At 45.9% G+C, this 20,468-nt stretch overlaps 1 protein-coding gene across 2 annotated transcripts in view; it reads right to left on the reverse strand.

Moving 5' to 3' along the window:
- The window catches only part of DROSHA (drosha ribonuclease III), a 692,102-nt gene that overhangs the window by 65,453 nt on the left and 606,181 nt on the right, over positions 1–20,468 (reverse strand). For both annotated transcript variants that reach the window (XM_086965123.1, XM_086965122.1), the window contains exons 27-28: positions 14,271–14,412; positions 13,815–13,897 (exon numbers count right to left, since the gene is read on the reverse strand). In XM_086965123.1, coding sequence (XP_086821249.1) covers positions 13,815–13,897; positions 14,271–14,412 — 225 coding nt within the window. The remainder of the gene's footprint in view (positions 1–13,814; positions 13,898–14,270; positions 14,413–20,468) is intronic.

Consider the following 20,468-nt stretch of genomic DNA (forward strand, 5'->3'; position numbering starts at 1 on the left):
CAGGTATCGCATCACAGGTCTGGCAACCTGAACCTGTATGCTATCCAAGCCAATTGCTCTTGCCATTGCTGGCGCAACCGGAGACATTCTGTGTAAAACATGGGTTTTTAACTGAGGCAATTGGCCCCACCCACTCAGCAGTAACCCGGGAAGGCCTACAAATAACAAGAACCCACCAGTCAGGCGGTTTCGGAGTACAATTAACAGCAAGATCCGGAACCCAGCAGCTAGAACTGCATCCAGGACCCGAAGGGACTCATTAGTCCCACAGCACAAGGCTTACTCCATGGCTCACCCACTAAAAGTCTGCTTTTGGAATGAGAACGGCTTTAGTAGTAAGATGTGGGAAAATGAATTCACAATCTTCCTACGTGACTTTGACTTCCTGCTGTTACAGGAAACTTGGATACAGACACCCTTCGTAGGTTTCAAAGAATACCAGAACATAGCTAGAAAAGTCTGCAAGTCTGGAAGAGCGAAACGGGCCATTGATTTTACTTTTCCATGGACCTTCTGTAGGACCGAGAATATTTAGATCTGGGATTATCCTGGACCCAATGTGTTGAACTCTCCCCCCCTTCCCAGAGCAGAAGGTCACATTACTAATCTTAAATTCATACATCAGCAGGCAAGTAGAGTAAATAGATAACAATTAAGAATTTGATTGGCCTGCTCAAAATCCTCCACTCTATCCATTCACAAGCCTATATTGTGCTACTCCAAAGTGCACATGAGAAGATTCTCCCCATAATCCCGCAAACAAACCATAGTCAAATTAGAACAGACTTCAGTGCACTTGAAGCCATTGGGTTATACATGCTAAGCGGGCGCTCTCCTCAGGATTAGCCAGCAGCGTTCACCAGATTGACTGGACTACACTCTGGTAGACTCTGAAATATTTCCATAGATCGCCAATTACTCTATAAATTCCAGAGAGGAGAGCGACCACTTTGCTCAAACCTGCATATAAAAGATCAGCTCCTCAGGGGCACCAGAGGCAATCTGAGTATCTGTCTTCACAGACTTTTAACCTTAGGTGCCTCATATGGAAAGACTCAACAGTAGCAAAGATCATGGACTTCATCATTCGCCACTTGGAAACTGAGCCACAGAGCGATTTCCATCCAATCCCTTAAAAAGATCTGGGAGGGCTTTGTTAATTCACTCATCACTGCATTTCCAACAAAACCACCTATTAAGCAAGGCCGTGGACCAACGTGGGGTGAATGGTTCTTTATACAGCTGCCGATAATGAAAAGGCAACTTAACAGGAAGATCAGACAGGCACTTATATTGGACCCACAGCCCAACAAAGAAACCAAAACTAAAATCATTGCAATGAGGCATGCTAACAAAAAAGCGATTGGACAGCTAAATCTAACTTTGTTCCAAACAAGGAAACAAAAACTCTGTACTGTTCTGGGCCTAAATTAACAAATTAGTCAATGGAATTCATCGACATCACAACGCTGACATCACTGTTGGCCGGGTAAGCATACATAGCCCACAGTTACACCCCAGCAGAACCAGACCAGTCATTGGCGCCACAAGTGAAACACCATTGGTTCAATCTTCCTATGCATAACATCCTCAAATCCTCTACGTTCATCATCTTTGGAGGTGACTTACTCTACACTGAACCCCTCAGAGGTAGTACATATTTTGAAAATGCTCAGGTTTGAGGTGGCACCAGGGCCCAATGGCCTCCCAAATGCCTTATTAAAAAAATCCCTTATTTTGAGCCACTCATCTAACACTGTTGTTTAATTAGGCATTTTTAATGGGAAGCAGCCTTTACATCGCTGCTCGAATCACGCTGTGCCTTAACAAAGTAGTCTGAACCACAAATGCGTCTTAACAATGCATTCCTTTATCAAGCAAGTGTTTACATCGACTTGCCTTAAGGAAAGCACTGTTGGACTGATGACTAAGTCCAACACTTTCCCTATTGTTCCGCAGATTGGAGTTGGAATAGCAAATGATACTATTCGAAGTCCAGGACTTTTCCTAAGACAAGTTGTCATAACTACTTGCGTGGTAAAGAAATGCATTGTAAAGACTCATTCATGGGTTGGACGCCATTGTTAAGGCATCCGTGGTAAATGACTGCGTAATTCTGACATACAACCCTTTTTAACAAATTCCATCCCAGATTCTTGACGTGGCAGCACACTCCACCCAAATTACAAATCAGGCGTCTACTCAAATCCTGCAAATTATGGATTAATCGACAGAGGCAAAACTTTATGCCTCAAAATTGCTCTTAGTTCTGGATTCCCCCTCCCCCACCCCTTCTCAAGCTTCTCTTTCAAACCAAAACCCACATTTACCTGGATGGCAAAAGGCAGAGTGTGGAAACTGGCTAAATCTTAGAAGTACCCCTGTGTCTATATGGACTCTTATTTAACATTCAAAGACCAACTTGCAACCAGAAGAGCAACAGTGAACAAACTTCTGTTTGCATTTAAAACAAAGCATAAAAAGACAGGTAACACTTTGACTCATCACCTACTTCAAGTCATTAGCACAAAGTTCATGCCATCGACCACTTACGGTTATGAACTGCTGAAGGGGAAAGACACAGCCACTTAAATACACTACAGTGGAACTTTTTCAAAAAGTTGTTTGCATTACCACAGTACGTGTCGCCAGCCCAAGTCATGCTAGAGTTTGGCCTCCTCCACCAGGGCCCTGTAATGAATCGTCCTAATTAAAATTATGCTGGAGGCTGAGATTTTCCCAACCCGACAGAGTGGCATGCCTATGTTGGCTGGAAATTGAAAAACAGCTCATAGTGAGGTTTCATGGCTCCCTGTTGCACAACAAAGCTTTAAAACTAGAGGATGCCTGGGATATACCCTTGGAATATGCTGCCTTTAAGCAGGTCGCCTACAGATTTGCCAAGCTCTTATCATAAATTCTAGGTAAGGTAGAATTTGCACACAAACATTAGGCGTGGGTAGTTTTGTCATCATATGCCGCTTGGGACCCACAGCCATACCAGACTTCTCTTTTTTACAGAGCCATGAAACATGCCCTCATGTTCATTCGTCTTCGTGTTTTTCCATTTAAGGACTTGGTCGCCACCTGGAAGCAGTCTTGGTCCATCAATGACAGTCACTTATGCAAATACAAACAGGAAAGTTTGCTGCATCTGCTTTCAGGTGCCCAGCCCTTTTAGCCCAAAGGCGACATTTTGTAAAGTCAGCCTGAAGAGTTCTTCTAGTTAGATCATGCTGTCCCGCAGTGATTGTTCTTCTAAATGGGAACTCAGTCCAATTGTCCAGTAAGGCTCCTTACTTATGTAATTAAATAGCTAAAAAAGCATTGATATTTCTCAGCCGGGTAGGGCTCTTACTGGGAGTTACATCTGCGGCGGGGCCCCAGTTGCTGTCCACAAAACGAACCAGCACTTTATGATTCGGTTGATTTGAATATTTGTCACTACCTTGTGCTCAGAGGGATTTTATAGGTTGGTTTTAACGTTTCTGTTTTTATATACATGTACGTTGTGAAGATTTTAATTTTGATGATAGGCTCCTCAGGGGTGCCTATGGGATCGATATATCTGGGGCAAGTGGGGAAGATGCTTAGTGGGTCACTTGATAGGAGGGTTCGGCCCCAAATGGTTTTTTTTCACTTGAACCACCCAATTAAATCACTCTTGTACATCATCGACTAAATTAGCCTAATTCCAAGTAATTTAGTTCACCAAACCCGTAACCTGGGATTATAAGGACTCCAGATACTTTTTATGCTACTCACATTAGCACTTTATGTTTGGGCCTGGATCGCTATTTTTTTTTATTACAGGGCCCATTGACTTATACTGGAAATCGTCTGCACAGACCGAGTCTGCTCCTCAGCTCTCCATGAGCTAATACAGACTTTATTGTCCCTTCAAACAGTACTTGTACATCATTGACTGAATGAGTTCAACTTGAAGTATTTTACTTGTTAGTTGATCCAAAATGCTGGAAGATGTTGATTTTAGATGCTGTTTACACTTCATGCACAAGTACTTATGTTTTGAATTAGACTTTAATTCATTCCATCTCGTGGCTTATGGACTTTTAGTTGAAACCGTCCATACTGACGGAGTCTGCTCGTAAGCCCCCATGATCCTGTGTTTCTTTTTTTTATGGGTTTATATTTGTAATCATGTACATAGTAATGATTTTAATTAATCAAGCAATATAGAATATGTGTGTACAGCTAGGCACAAAACTGAGGACACTACCTGTTCAAGGCTGTGGCGAACAGATTCACAAATGGAAACCCTCATCTGGAGAAGATAGTCTCCATCACCTTATGGTATACTTCGCAATAGTGGTTTTCCCATGAGAGGTGACCAGGACCATTCATCCTCATACTGAAGGAGCCAGCAAGGTGAGCCATTCTTGGGAAGATGCCACATTGTTTCACTTACTGTCACTCAGGCAAATTGCTCTCCAACATAGGGTTCACACTTCACACTGCCATGCGTGTTGATATAATGGACGGTGATGGAAAGGGAAGGGAGAATGGCTTTCAGGGCAAGTGGACTGCCAGTAGCTCAAACACATTTATGTGCAAGTGGCACTGGAAGATGATGTAAGGGCCCGTGCTGTCTTGTCACTCAGATAAGAATTCTAGGCTAGGCTGGTGCTTGAGCTTGTTTCGGGCTGAAAGGGTGATCCTTCAGTGCAGATTCTGATGCACTGACTGGAAGGAGGCTGTGGTTGCAACACCAATGAATGCTAAGAACCTCCCCATGCATTTCAATTGCTTCTGCCTCAAACACCGCTGGAGGGCTCTAATCTGCCATTTGGAGTGAAGGCTTAACAAGAAGTCCAAGACTATAAGGCCTGGGAGCCACACCTGCAGGACCAGGAGCTGGGCTCGAGTCAGACACATGAGAATCCGCCGTCCCTAAGGGTTTCATGGATAAGGACTTCTGGACACTGACAAACAGTTGAGATGGTAGTGAAAAGTTATCGGCATCTGGAGATGTACATGGACCAGCATCGGGGACAGCAACTTCATCAACTAGTTATCCTAGTAATGGAATACTGATCTTTGCAGCAAAGCTGCCATGAACGTCAGTGACTACTTGCTCAAAGATCGAAGTATGAGTCAACGAGAATGCCCTGAAAAGAAGGAGGTGCTCCAGCAGAAGGGTAGGAAGGAAAGGGTGCAGCTCCATCACATCAACTAAACAACCCAGCGGTCACCTCCAAGTGGGGACAAAATGCCTCCCCCACTGGAAAACTGGGCTCTTAATGGTAGGAGGCAGAAAGGATGTGAATGGGCAAAGCCAGCATAGGAGGGTGGGGCAGGATCTGCCACTAATGAAGGCATCCTCTAGAACCACCCCTGCATAGAAAAGAGCAGGAAATATTCAGAGTCATTTGAACAGGTTGAGACAGTTGCTGGGGCTGCACAGCCCTGGAGTAACCACCAATATTGCGGTGAATTTGCTCTGCAGGAGGAGGCAAGGACCCCGGCTCAGCCAATAACCTGTCTTCGATGCCGGTCCTTCTGAAGACTGACCAAAGTCTCTTCTATTGTATTTTATATTTATTTATTGACATTTATAGAGCGCACTGTTTCCCGGAGGTGTCCTGGCGCGGACGAAATACTCCGAAAGGGTATAAACTAACGGGACTACTGTGAAAACAACTAAGTCTTAATGCCTTTCCTGAAGGTCATAAGATCAGTGGTGTTCCTCAGGGCAAAGGGCTGGGCATTCCAAGCCTTTGTGGCCCCCAACACAAAACTCCTACCCCCCCATCGCGCTTTCCTTATGCCAGGGACTATGACCAGTTGGGAGCTCGATGATCTTAACTGTCTGAGGGGGTTGTACCATTGGAAATGATCTTTCAGACAGGCCGGTCCAAAGCCTTGGAGGGCCTTGAAAACCAGACACAGGTCTTAAAAGCAATCCACTTTCGAACTGGCAGCCAGTGTAATTTCGTGAGTTGCCCGACACAGATGTAAATGTAAATGTGTTTGTATTTATATAGCGCTTTCTACCTAGAGGTCTCGTAGCGCTGTATTCATACCGCTGTGGAATCCTTTCTGGCTTTCCTGTGAGATGTCCACTCCTGGGCACCCCCAAGGTGAAGCCAGGCATCCAAGCGCTGCTGGTGCCGTTGTGGAGATTAACAAAAAGGGGGTGGTGATGTATTCTGTTTAATTCAGAGACTCTGTCCCTCACCACCCCTTGTTGTAAATATTTTTGTCCACCCTAAGCGTGGAAGGGTATACTCAGATGTGAGTCCCTTGCTCATTGCACCATCAGGATTCAAGCAAGCCGGGCCGAAGACGGCTGAAATGCCAGAAACCGGTCCCCGGTAGCTTGTTTCCTTCCCAGTGTAAGAATTGGCTTTTGTAGTTTGGTTTGCCCTGTTCCCATCATGCACTAGGACAGGAACAGACTAATTTGCATACAGCCAGGTTCTGAAACTGGGATGGTGCAGTGAGCTAAAAAACGGTGTTGGATCTAGCCCTGATCTCTTGACTGGGTGAGAGTATTCTGTTTAATTCAGAGACTCTGTCCCTCACCACCCCTTGTTGTAAATATTTTTGTCCACCCTAAGCGTGGAAGGGTATACTCAGATGTGAGTCCCTTGCTCATTGCACCATCAGGATTCAAGCAAGCCGGGCCGAAGACGGCTGAAATGCCAGAAACCGGTCCCCGGTAGCTTGTTTCCTTCCCAGTGTAAGAATTGGCTTTTGTAGTTTGGTTTGCCCTGTTCCCATCATGCACTGGGACAGGAACAGACTAATTTGCATACAGCCAGGTTCTGAAACTGGGATGGTGCAGTGAGCTAAAAAACGGTGTTGGATCTAGCCCTGATCTCTTGACTGGGTGAGAGTATTCTGTTTAATTCAGAGACTCTGTCCCTCACCACCCCTTGTTGTAAATATTTTTGTCCACCCTAAGCGTGGAAGGGTATACTCAGATGTGAGTCCCTTGCTCATTGCACCATCAGGATTCAAGCAAGCCGGGCCGAAGACGGCTGAAATGCCAGAAACCGGTCCCCGGTAGCTTGTTTCCTTCCCAGTGTAAGAATTGGCTTTTGTAGTTTGGTTTGCCCTGTTCCCATCATGCACTGGGACAGGAACAGACTAATTTGCATACAGCCAGGTTCTGAAACTGGGATGGTGCAGTGAGCTAAAAAACGGTGTTGGATCTAGCCCTGATCTCTTGACTGGGTGAGAGTATTCTGTTTAATTCAGAGACTCTGTCCCTCACCACCCCTTGTTGTAAATATTTTTGTCCACCCTAAGCGTGGAAGGGTATACTCAGATGTGAGTCCCTTGCTCATTGCACCATCAGGATTCAAGCAAGCCGGGCCGAAGACGGCTGAAATGCCAGAAACCGGTCCCCGGTAGCTTGTTTCCTTCCCAGTGTAAGAATTGGCTTTTGTAGTTTGGTTTGCCCTGTTCCCATCATGCACTGGGACAGGAACAGACTAATTTGCATACAGCCAGGTTCTGAAACTGGGATGGTGCAGTGAGCTAAAAAACGGTGTTGGATCTAGCCCTGATCTCTTGACTGGGTGAGAGTATTCTGTTTAATTCAGAGACTCTGTCCCTCACCACCCCTTGTTGTAAATATTGTTGTGGAGATTAAGCAAGCTATTGCCCAGAGTCACAGAGTGGGACCCATGATTAGACTAGGCACCGAGGCGAGAATTATCAGGTCCGGGGAGATTGAGTCCAAGAGCCGTCGAGGAGGGAATTGAACTCTGGTCCCGGGCCAGACCTCTGCATCAGGGTCTGCCGCTCTAACCATTGAGCCACGCTTCTCCACTCAGATGCGTGCTTTGGAATGCCCGTCAGGATGCTGCATTTTGCAGCACCTGCATCTTGTTAAGAAGCCCCTGTTGGCCATTCAGCAGCAGGTTATTGCAGCAATCCAGGCGGGGTAAGACCAGGGCAGTAACCACTGTCTTTGTACTGCTTTCGGGAAGGAAGGGGAGTATCTTCTGCAACATTTTCAAAAGAAAATAAATTACGGATGTTAAGGCATTGACCTGAGGCCTAAGTGTGAGTTGATCATCTATTAGGACCCCTAAGTTCTTCACCTTTGCCACTGGAAGGGGGGGGGGGAACACCCATCTCCTCTGGCCACCACTGCGGGCTCCAAAAGTAATTACTTGCCCCAAATACAAAGACTTCAGTTTTAGCTGTGTTCAGCTTCAGACAATTTTCGCCCATCCACCTACCCACCGCCAGCATACATTCCTGAAATTGTAAGGCCACTCCATATTCCCTCCCTGGCAGCACTGATACCAAAATGTGTATATCGTCTGCGTAGGAGGTTAGACTGAAGCCGAACGACTTAATAATCGGGCCAGGGAGGTGACATATATATTGAACCGAGTTGGACTTAGAGGAGCCCTGAGGGACCCCACATGGTAGAACGAAAGATGTTGATACGTACTCTCCCATTGCCACACTCTGTTCTCTATTAGTCAGAAACGCCTTAATGAGATCCCCTGCTTTCCCCTGCACCCCGCAGTCCTTCAACCGGTCCATCAAAATCCCATGATGCACTGTATCGAAGGCTGCGGAGAGGTTCAAAAGGACCAGTGCAGCTCAGCCCCCTAGGTCCTTCACTCGTCTAATTTCCTCACTCTGAACCAGTGTTGGGAGGGGTCCAGGGCGCCAGTTGTCCCCAGAAACATACTGAGTTGATGATTCATCATCTTTTTAATTAGTTTGGCTGGGAGTGGGATCCTTGAGATGGGACGATAGTTGTTTGGATCCATTGTATCTAGATTTGGCTTTTTCAGCAATGGAAGGATCGATGCCCGTTTCCAACATGCAGGAAACTTTCCAGTTGCGAACATATTATTAAAGATTGTTGTTAATGCTGCGGCAATAGGTACAGGCGCCAGCTTGGTTACTGTTACCGGACATGGGTAATATGGTGACTGATTTTAACCCATGAAGCATTTTTTTAATCTCTTCCATGCTTACAGATGTAAACTCTTCTAGTCTGTCGTTCCGTTGATCGTTCCCTTCAGGGTTCTGTTTGTGTGCTCGTGGGCACCTCCTCGTTAAGCCCAAAAAAGCATTAAAAACGGTCTCAACTTTAGTCATGAAAAATGTGGCCAAGGCCTCACACAGCTCTTGGCCTGGCTGTGGCCCTGCCAGTTTGGGAGATACAAGGCTAGAGAGTGTTCTGAATAATTCTTTTGAACGTTGCTAGCCTGATTGATACGATTAGTAAAATGCTCTCGTTTTGCTTGGGCAATCAACTTCTTATATTCAAGAAGACTGTGTTTTAGGATCCTCTTGTCCATTTCCTTATAGCCTTTGCACCATTCCCGCTCAAGCTTTTTACACCCTAATATCGCCAGTCTGATGTCCTCAGTGAACCAGGGGGTTGATGAAACCTCCCTCTGCATGCGACCTCTTTTAGCTGGCACTAGGGTCACACTTGCTTGTTCCAGCCAACTCGTATATATGCTAACGCCGCTTCCTCCACATCTAGTGGAAGTTCCTCTTTAGATGCCATTAGGAGTTCCTCCAGATCTCTCCCTTCCAACTTGTTCCAGGCTGTGCTGATCTTTATTTTTTTGGGGCCAGACTCTATGTTAGTAAGCTTCCTAACAACAATACTAGGCTCTACTATTGTGTGGTCAGACCATGCAACTGACCATATTCTCGCGAACACCACAGATGGATGGTTGGAAAATAAACCATCCAACGTATGGCCGGCGCAATGGGTGGGTCCCACCACTAATTGTTTAAGATCAGCTCCTTCCATCAAGTCAAGTAAGGCCATTGTCTCAGGTTCACTACCATCCTCTAAATGAAAGTTGAAGTCCCCTAGTATCGCAAAGGTCTCCCCACACATACCTACTCCTAATAAGCTCCCCATAGCGGCCAGGAACGTATTTTTCGGCCCTGGAGGCCTATATAATAGTGATCCTTTAAACGCCTGGTGATTAAGAAGCGTAAAATTGAAAGATAGAGCTTCACAGGCATCCATCAATATAGGCTTAAAGATAGCCTTGATGGCACTTTGGTAGATCACAGCTACACCACCTCCTCTTTTCCCCTTCCAGTCCTGCCTATGGCAGAGATATCCAGAGGGGGTGGCCTTCACTACGTCTGGCCCTGATGCAGCATCCATCCAAGTTTCCGTAAAGAATGCTATTTGGATACCTTTATCTATTAATAGCTCTGCACATTCCATGCTATGTTTCACCAGGGACCTAGCATTAATGGATATACATTTGAACTTTTGCTCAACCTTTCTGGCCCCCCTTTCCTCAACCCCTTTTCCTGAACAGAGGTCATAAGCCATCTGGATAGAACGGTCTTACAGCCTAAGCAGGTTCTGACACTACGGGATGGCTCGCTACAGAGGTCTAAGCGGGGACAGTCTGTCCCTCCCCACATACCCCTCAGCCCCAGTAGCATTCCCTTGTCATACCTGATCAGAGGACCTTTACCTGACATGATCCCACAAGGGGTCCTGGCGCTAAGCGCGGGCCGAGCGCAGACGGGCTTGCCTTTGGCGCGCCTGCTGGGTGCGTCTGCTGCGCGTGCACTCCAGCCCGATCTTTATGCTTCCTGAGTACAGAAACTAGAGCGCTGACCTTCGAGGGTCCTAAAAGATGGCGGACCTCTATTGGTGGGACCTGGAACTCTGCTGTTCTTCAAGCCAGCACCTATGAGAAGACTGCTCCGGTGGGAAGATTCCTGCTGCATCTTCGACCCTGTGCTTTTCCAAGTTCTGCAACTCTGTTTCCTTGCATCCTCCGAGCCACCAAGGATTTGGTCTGCATCCCAGACAGAAGGAATCTCTCTTGGAGTGAAGGAGCCACTTCCCTGCATCCGCAGAAACCCCTACGACAACGACCGGTTTGCTGATCCTGTTGTCCCATGGACATTGCCCAGCTCTGCAACACAGGTGGTCGTTTGTTGGTTCTCCAGGGAACTGACCTGTCTTCCCTGCAACTTGGGCGACTGTATTCTGTCTTCAGCTGACGTTAACCGCCTCCCTGTGCATCTAAGGGCGTTTCCAACTCCATTTCAACGCTATTCACCTGGGCTCTCTGGTTTAAGTATCCTGGTGTATCCAAGGGTGGGTGGGCCTCCAACCTTCCTTAATCCAAATAGTTTATGCGGGGGTCCTTTGGCAAGGGTCCTAGAACTGTAAAATTCCAACTGCAACTTACCCTGGGTTAACCTAAGGACGTTTAACCCGGTGTAACCACTCTGCACCCAGGCAACCTGGGGACCCTGGCTACTCACCATGGGCGATTCTGTGTTTCCCCATGGGTCCACCCTTCTTGTGTACTAATTCCGTTTTGGTACTTACCTCACATTCCACTATTTTAGTATATTGTTTGGCCCCTCGGTTGGGCGCTATGTGTTTCCTATGCTGCTTACCTCTTTCTAAATTATTTCTTGTGTGTAATTGATATCTCCAGACAGGAGATAAACCAAGTTAGTGTATATTCTGTACTAATAAATACAAAGTATTTTTATGCTCACCTGGTGTGGTTCTTTCTTGTGTGAAAAGCTTACTGACTATAGTGGTACATGCACTTGTGTTACACCTCTCCTGAATAAGCCTTAGCTGCTCTCCACAGCTACCCCCTGAGAGCACTGGTTTTCAGGGACCTAAACACTATCAATAAGGGTTGCCTGGACTCAGTGCACAGTGGACACTATGTACTGAGCCAGCCTCTTACAATTTTCTAATGATAAGTGAGCTAATCATGCAGCACAAACTCTGAGTAATGAATTACATTTATTCTCGCCATGGGGTGGGACTTAATCCCAAGCACACCACAAACCTATGGAAAGTGCTCTCAGTTAGCCCAAGGTCTCATACATGGACACTTTGTGGCTTCTTACTACAAAGAAAATCTGCTAAGAAGACCTACTAGCCATGAAGATCCACAAAATGCCCACCCCCCACATTTTATGTAGAGTGTTCAGAGGATTTCAAAACTGAGCTATGTGAAGTAAAACACAATGCTGGAGAATAGTGAATAAACGCCAATAACTTGATGAAAATATATACTTGGCTATAAGTCATCCAAAACATTACTATCGCTAAGTTCAATTCCAGGGGTCAGGTCCATGGAGACAACCACTCCTCCTTCCCATGCAAGTCATGGGAGGACCAAACTACTCACCCCTCTGTACTCTTTATCTTTGAGGCAATCTCTGAGGAACTCCGAAGAACTCTGCAACAATGTCAGGGACTAGCCAAGGTCTCAGAAGTTGCTATCTTCTTCAAGCAGGACATTTTCTGTGCAAACCAGATGATGCAGTCAAAGCTCTCTTATGCAGCAGGTTGCAAACCTGAAGCATTTCTCAGGACGCCCTCACTAAACTCAGTGGATGGGCAATAGTCTGGCTTCTCAAACTCATGGAGGCTCTTGAAAAGGCAGTTGCAACCCATCAACAACCTGCACTGTCCAACTGCATCCTTGACCTACTTGAATCAGTCTTGGAGATAGTAACATAAATGGAGTGGGGCACTAATCTGGATGACACCCTGACTCTTGTTCATGTTCAACCTGCTGTACCTCTTGGAAGATATGAACAATGTAGCAACCTCAGAATGTCATACAATGTTAAAACACATTATTCGACGCGCAGAGGCTTAAGAGGCAGTGGAAATGGAGAGGAATACGGATTAATGGGAGTACTAAATGAGGGAAACAATATTTTGTGATTTTTTTTAGAGCTTTCAAGGCAGATGTGTGTGTGTGTTTTTGTCAGTGTGTGTATGCAATTTATAAGGGGGGTTGTAAAACCCCAAACACCCGCCCTGAAGCTACGCCCCTGCATACACTTACCCCGCCTGATACGCATTGCCACCTATGGCATTACACCTTCACTTCAGCCTCACAAGCTAATACCTAAAATAAGAGCACCCAAACGATTCTTTAAGTCCTTTTCTGCCACATCCCTGGGGATAAGCTGGGTAAAATGATCATAGAAGTCTTGAATTCAGCTCCAGAGAGCCCCTGGCCTCAACTACCTGACTTCCTTTGACCACCTGTCACATTTGATATGTTCGCAAATCAAACGGGTGAAAACATTATTGCAAAAGACACTCAAAACAATAAAAAGGTGCAGTAAATTAAGTATCTTTCTTTCAGCCAGGGCACTCTAGAGAAATCCTTTCCCTCACCTATTTCGCCATCCCGATTAGTTTTAAACCTTCACAGCAACGTTCTGTATTCTGGCTTACACAAGAACCAAACTGCAGGTTACTCGCTGATTAGATACTCAAAAGTCATGTTAAAAAAATCAATGTCCGTTATGTGTTGATAGTCTTGGAAAATACTTTGGTTCTGACTAGGTATGACCGTACAAACCTGCAGGGCAACCTCCTCACTGCAACACACACCCACACAACTACCAATGGATTTGTGTAGTGTGACGACAGTCTATTATCAGGTCCACATTTTGAACTAGCTGATCACCTGGGATCTCTACAGCCTTAACTTAGTGGAAACGACTCCTAAAACTACTCCTCTTCACCTAAACCTACAGAGAGGTGAGGGCGGCAGCATCCTCAATGTTGTAAACCGAGGATATGTCTAAAAACAGGTCTGTTGTATGTGCAGTATAAAACCTATACTACAACCTAATAGTATAAGATTGCCTATAGCAGGAGGAAAAAAATCAACCACTGAAAGGTCCAGTGTACAATTACCTACATTAAGGGTCACATAACCTAGCTTCGCGTAAAGGCAAACAGGATTACAATCCATCCTTTGTAAATAATCTGAAGTCAGCATGAAAAGCATATAACCTGTGAAGAAGGCGAGTAGATTTACCTTCAAACGTGGGAAGAAGCAGACATTCATGAACCGATGAACATACTCCAAATCCTTATCGATGTAAAGGGCAGCGATGAAGGCTAGAAATAAAATTACATTACGTCAGCAAAAAATGGATACTTGGTGAACAAAGTCAATTTCTTAAAAATGGCACTCATACGAAATCACAAAATATAGTATTAAAATATGCAGTTTTAATAATAAGCGAATGGAATTCTTTAACACCTCATTTTATAATAGCCCTGGGAACAATTTAATTGACACTGAGTGAGAAAATAATTTTAATGAAAGAATGGCACTCGGGGCTCAGAAGTGCTGCACTCGCCAAAACCAAGAGAAAGTACATCATGACTCTACCCCCTCGCCCCCCAATTCAACTTTCACATTTAGACAGAAAGCAGAAATTTGAAGTGTTTGAAATCTGTCGATGTTAATGTTTCACTATGCACGTACATTCCATGAGGTCAGCTAGAGTTTTCGTCCGCAGTGCCATGGGTTTTTTGTTATTGTCATTCGTGATGGCGAACTCCTGCATGCCAAGCTCCTCCGCTACTTTGGCCTGAGTCCTGTTGTTAACTAAAGAACTCCGCAGCAGCTAGGTTTAAACAAAAAACAGGCGGATTACAATTCACCTTGTTAAGTAGAATTTAACACAAACGAGTAAATACATAAAACCAACCGTTGGATGACAATTCCCCTTGTTACGTGGAATTTAACACAAACGAGTTCATACATAAAACCAACCGGTGGATGACAATTCACCTTGATAGCCAAAATTTAACACAGGCGAGGAAATGCATAAAACCAACCGGTGGATGACAATGTGCCTTGTTAACCAGAATTTAGGACAAACCAGGGAATACATAAAACCAACCGGTGAATGATAATTCACCTTGTTAATTAGAATTCAACACAAACGAGGAAATACATAAAACCAACCACAAAGGGATGCTCAGACGAACAGTTTAGCTAATTGAAATTATGATCAAGGTAAAGGCAAAACAAACACTACTGTTCATATATCGTACGTAAGCTGGGTATCGCAGAGGTATGCCAGCATCAGTAAATATACAATTGAAAATTCGGAATACAATAAATATGGGATATGAATCCTATATAACATCCCATAATCCCACCTGTGGGGTTCTTGTGCATAGCTAATAATGATCTCATTATTTACTTGAGAATTCTAGATCCTGCAAACGTTTGTGATAGAAGGTTACACCACAATCATGCTGATGAAAGAGGTTTATTTTCCCACATACAATGGAGAAAGGGAGGGACTAGCTGCACCATATCCCTGTCACAGCAACTGATTCCACAGCAAGCCTAAACAATGCAGTAGCCTGTAATGAAAAGAAGTAACATAGGGCCTGATGTACTAAGTTATTTAACAGTTGCCCAGCTTGAGATTCGCTAAATCACAGTGGTTGCTACAGATAATGGACTTTTTACTATGCACTAATCCATTATGTGATTCTGTAAATGGTTGCAGATTTGCTTAAGGCTTTAAAAATACATGGCTAATGGAAGGAGTGTTTTAAGGTACCCCTTTCAAATTGCAATGTATCAATTGTTAGCGATCACAATTTCAGTCGCAAACTTCTCAAAAGTGTCCAGCTCCGCATAGGAGGAGGTAACCCATCCGAAACAGGGTAGGAGTTCAGGGAACCAGATGTATACCTCAAAAAATATATATATATTTTCCTTTTCTTATTTTTAAAGCAGGTTTAACACCTTGGCTGCTAGGCGTTTTCCCCCCCTGTGCTGGAAATTGCACTCAGGCTGTATTCATGACGAGCTCAGCTCGTCATCAGCACAGCTCAACTGTGCATCATGACGAGCTGAGCTCGCCATGAGCATCGAAAGGGTTAAGGAAAATGGGCTGCATTAAAAACAAAACAAAAAAGTATTTTAAAAGCAAACATAGACAAGGTGGTTTGTTGACCCATGCAGGTCACCGTCCATGTAAAGGCGTCCATTATGCAGTAAGTCACAATTTTTGACCTCATTAATATTCATAAGGTAGGTTGGATTGCGACCCACTCTGAATACTGATTTTATGAAAGAACTCAATAGTACATAGGTCAATTTACAAAATCTCCCTGGATTTGCATAAAAGTCATTGCACAATTTGAGACCACTTTTTGCTAAGCCAATGTTAGTTCCTGGAAGGGGCGGCCACTTGGAAGAGGCGGAGATCAGAGGCCTCTTGTCTCCGGCGGAGTCCCGGCTCCATATCAACCTTTCGGAGCTTCGGGTGATCCAGCTTGCACTGAAAGCATTCCTTCCCTCTGTCCAGGGAAGTATAGTGCAGGTGTTCACGGACAAATTGAGTCATGACTCCTGATGCATCAGAGGTGGGCTGAAGAAGACGAGGTTGCTGTGCATTTTCTAGACATTGCTAATCAATTTGTGATCCACCATATGCTTAAGGTCATGTAGTAGTCTGTTGAGAACTTGGGCATATATGGCGGCTGGTACCGAATATGGTTCTATTAGCAGGCTGGTACTAAGTTCAGTGTTCTACAATGGTCACTGGGTGGTCATTTTTATTCTGTTCTACTTTGTCTGTTTTTGATCCGTGATGGGTCCCTACTATTTGCAAATATTTCCCTTGTAATTTTTATCTAGTGCTAGGTGGCACTTCATAATCCTAGATGAAGGGCCCAACAAATTCCCACCTCACTTCCCTGACGGCACATTAACTCGGTTATCTCACCATAAACGTTTGGATTATGCGCCCCCTTTTATTTCTCCTCACCACCGCTTTCCCAATAACACCCCTCTCATCCCTCCCCCACCCTTCCTCGCCTCATCCTCCCAACATGGCCACCTCTCGAGTTAAGTCTGGAGCCAATTGCTACAAAATCATTTATCCTCCCGACCAGTCTAAAGCTACAATAAAACGACTGAAGCATAACACTATTGAACGTTTCCCGGACTCCCTTTTTGTTAATCAATTTTACAATGGCTTTCTTGGGAGGCTCAAAAACGATTTCATTTTCTTCACTCGCGACACCCCCTCTTGGTCCAACAGTTTTTACAATTCCCTCAACGTCACCTCCTCCTCCTCTATCCCTTATGGGAAACCACTAAAAATTTCCCCTTCTGAGTGCTTCAATGGCTACCTCACTATCTCACTCTATAACAACGGTACTGTCATGATCCAAGGCAAAGACACCTGCCTCTCGCTCTTTGACCACCTCTTCCCCTCCTTACTCCCCTTCTCTGCAACCGGGTCTCCCCCTGTCTCTCCTTCCAGCTCCACCCATTACTCCCTTTCTCCTCCGCCGACCCCACCCCACTCCAATTGGTTGCACTCTCGGGAAGCACAGGTCGGCCCTCTTCCCTCCCCGCCTCAACTTACCTCATCTCTTATTCCTCCCCCCTCACAGTATGTCCCCTCCCACACTACTTCAGCCTTACCACTAGCTAATACGCTCCTCGTCCCATCTGCACTATCACGATACTCCAATCTTTTCTCCTACCCCATACTTCTCCCTATCACCCCCCCTTCTTAGTCCACCTCTCCTCCAACCCTCTCCCCCAATTAACTTTCCCTATGCTCCCCTTATCCCTCCTCTCCACCCCTTCATCCCCTCGCCATTCATCCCGTTTTTGCCACATTCCCACTGCATCTCTCTCCTCCCTCCTACTTCTCCAGTACTGCTGCACTACCCCCTTTCCCCTCCTAGTAACCCCTCCCATCTCCCTCCCTCGGGCCCAGCAGGACCACTTCCCTTCCTCAACTTCCCTTTCTCTCATCCCCCCTCACTCTGCCAGATGACCGCTCGCTCACTGCCACCTCTCCTAACTGACAGGACCTCCACAATCACGGCACCTCGTTTCCTCCCAAACCTCCTACATTCCCATGATGCCACTCAGGCCTCCCCCCTCCTACCTCCTTACCGCTGTGTTCCGCACCTTTCTCCCTCTAAACTTGTCCTTAACTCCTCTCCCTCTTGCAACATCAACAATGACAACTCTCCCTTAACGCCCAATTCACTTACTCCACCTGTGAACCCCACACCCCAACTGACCTCCTGTCCCCCCACCTCTCCCCAACTTACCTCCTGTCTCCCCACCTCTCCCTGCCTTCCACCACCAATTCCATCCCCACTTGTCTCAATCGAGCCACCCAACCTTCCGTGCTCTGCCTCATTCTCACTGGAAAATACGCTAGGCTCTCTGATCACCTCCATCTCCCAGCTTACAGCTGCCATTTCACTTTTATGCTCTAAGATCTCCACCCATCCATGCACCTCTACTCCCTCCCAACTTCCCATGAGCTGCACCTCGCCCCTTCACCCCAATACAGCCAAGCTCAACCTCTCGTCTGCAAACGGCGTTAACTCACACAAGCCCTTGAACGCCACTCTTCTTCAACAGACATACCCTAGCAACCCCACTATCTACAATATTCCGACCATCACATCTGTCAGAACAAAGCATCCACCTAAACCTTCCCGAGCACCCCCACATAAGTACAATATCCCGATCACCCTTCAGAGCCCAAGTGCCCTCGTCACCAAAACAGTCTTGACAGAGCTGCACTGTATGCTTCACAACTGCAGATCTGCAGTAAAACACAAACTTGAAATCTCCGATACCATCACCCTTCACAAACTTGACATGCTCTTCCTCACAGAGACCTGGTTCAAAGATACCTCTCACTCTATGTTTGATCTCCTATTACCCACAGGTTATTCCATATTTAGGAATGACAGAACTGAAAACACGGGGGAGGTGTTGCAGTCATCTTTAGAAACGCCCTCCAACTTAAGTCTTCTCCAATCAGTTCCTCCCTCACCTTTGAATGCCTTGCTCTTGAGCTTCAATTGAAACACCGCTCAGATTCCATATCATTTACCACCCGCCTCGTAGTGGCCCCTCGTTTATAGAAGATCTCACTGACTTCATCAGCGACCAATACACACAAAGTGACAATCAGACCTTCGTGGGTGACTTCAATCTCCACTGGGGCGTACCGCAAGACTCCTCTGCGAACTCTGGCCACCTTCCTCTCTACAAACTATCTTATCCAACACTGCATTGAACCAACCCACTCTAAGGGCGCAATCCTGGACCTTGTTATTTCTAAAGCAGGCATGCTTTCTACCACTACCCGAATCCATGTAGATTGGTCTGACCACCACCTCATCCCATTCTCTCTTCAACTCTCACACTCTATAACTCTTGGCCAACCCAAGAGGGCCATCTCCTGTTTCCGGGATGCCAAAAATATTGATGTCGGTCCCCTCTGTGAATCAGCTTTGCTATCACTTCCAAGGCTAGACCCGAACATAGCTGTTGATGATCTCACCTCCCAATGCCTCACAGTTCTAGCAGCTGAAATTAATAACATCGCTCCACTCAAAAGCAAAAGGATAAGGCCCACTCCCTCAGCACCTTGGTTCAACAAATCCCTTTATGAGGAAAGGAAGCAGCTAAGATTCCTGGAGAAGCAATGGAGGCAAGTGCCCTCCACAGACAATTTAGCCAGCAAGATCCAAGTACCACAAGCATATCTTCCTTGAGAAAGCGGCGCACTTCAAAACCCTCCTTGACTCCGCCAAAAATAGACCCAAAAAACTATTCGATCTCATCAAGACTCCGAGCTGCTCTCCCCCATCCTCCGAGGTGGAGGATTCTACTAAGAGAGCAGCGGATTTCGCTATTTTCTTTGATGAAAAAGTGAAATCACTTGTGGATCAGGTCGCTCATCCTACACCTCCAGAGGAGCGCAAATCCTTTGCCATTTGGCAGAGCTTTGACCCCATATCTGAAGATGCCCTTCTCAAGTGCATATGCGAAACAAAGCCCTCCAACCATTCTCTTGACCCCATCCCCAGTGCCATTGCCATTGACTTCTATACCCATTCCCTTTCCTATTGGACCACTCTGATCAACCTCTCCCTCTGGCAAGGCTCCCTTCCTGTCTCCTTCAAAACTGGGCAGGTCACCCCTCTGCTTAAAAAGCCCACTGCTGATGCGAAGGACCTCAACAACTTCCGCCCCATCACTAACCTTCCCTTTCTTGCGAAGATCACAGAAAGATGTGTAGCAAAACAACTCTCTCGTCATATCAAGGACAATGATCTTCTTGACAATTGTCAGTCCGGCTTCATCCAAAACTGCAGCACTGAAACAGCCCTACTGCAAGTGGTTGATGACGCGCTGAGGATACTCGATTCGGGGGGGGGTCCTGTCTTCTAATTCTCCTTGACCTTTCTGCAGCCTTTGACACTGTCAATCACAACACCCTCCTCAATATCCTTCAACAGAGAATGGGCATGGAGGGCACTGTGCTTAAATGGTTTGCATCCTTCCTCTCTGACAGATCCCAAATGATCAAAATAGCGAACAGTCTTTCTTCTCCTGTGGCGGTAGGTCAGGGTGTTCCTCAAGGCTCTATGCTTGCACCCACATTGTTCAATCTCTACTTAGAACCACTGGGAAACCTCCTAAACAAATCCGGGATTCACTATCATCTCTATGCAGACGACCCTCAACTCTACCTCAAGGTTGCCTCCGCTCATGATCTCTCCATCCTAAGCTCTACTCTGGACTTCATCCAAAACTGGATGTCAACTCATCAACTGATTCTGAATCCCTCCAAAACTGAATTCCTCCTCTTCTCCTCCTCAC

The sequence above is a fragment of the Lissotriton vulgaris genome, chromosome 4_1 (genome assembly GCF_964263255.1).
Source record: "Lissotriton vulgaris chromosome 4_1, aLisVul1.2, whole genome shotgun sequence".
Classification (NCBI taxonomy): Eukaryota; Metazoa; Chordata; class Amphibia; order Caudata; family Salamandridae; genus Lissotriton; species Lissotriton vulgaris.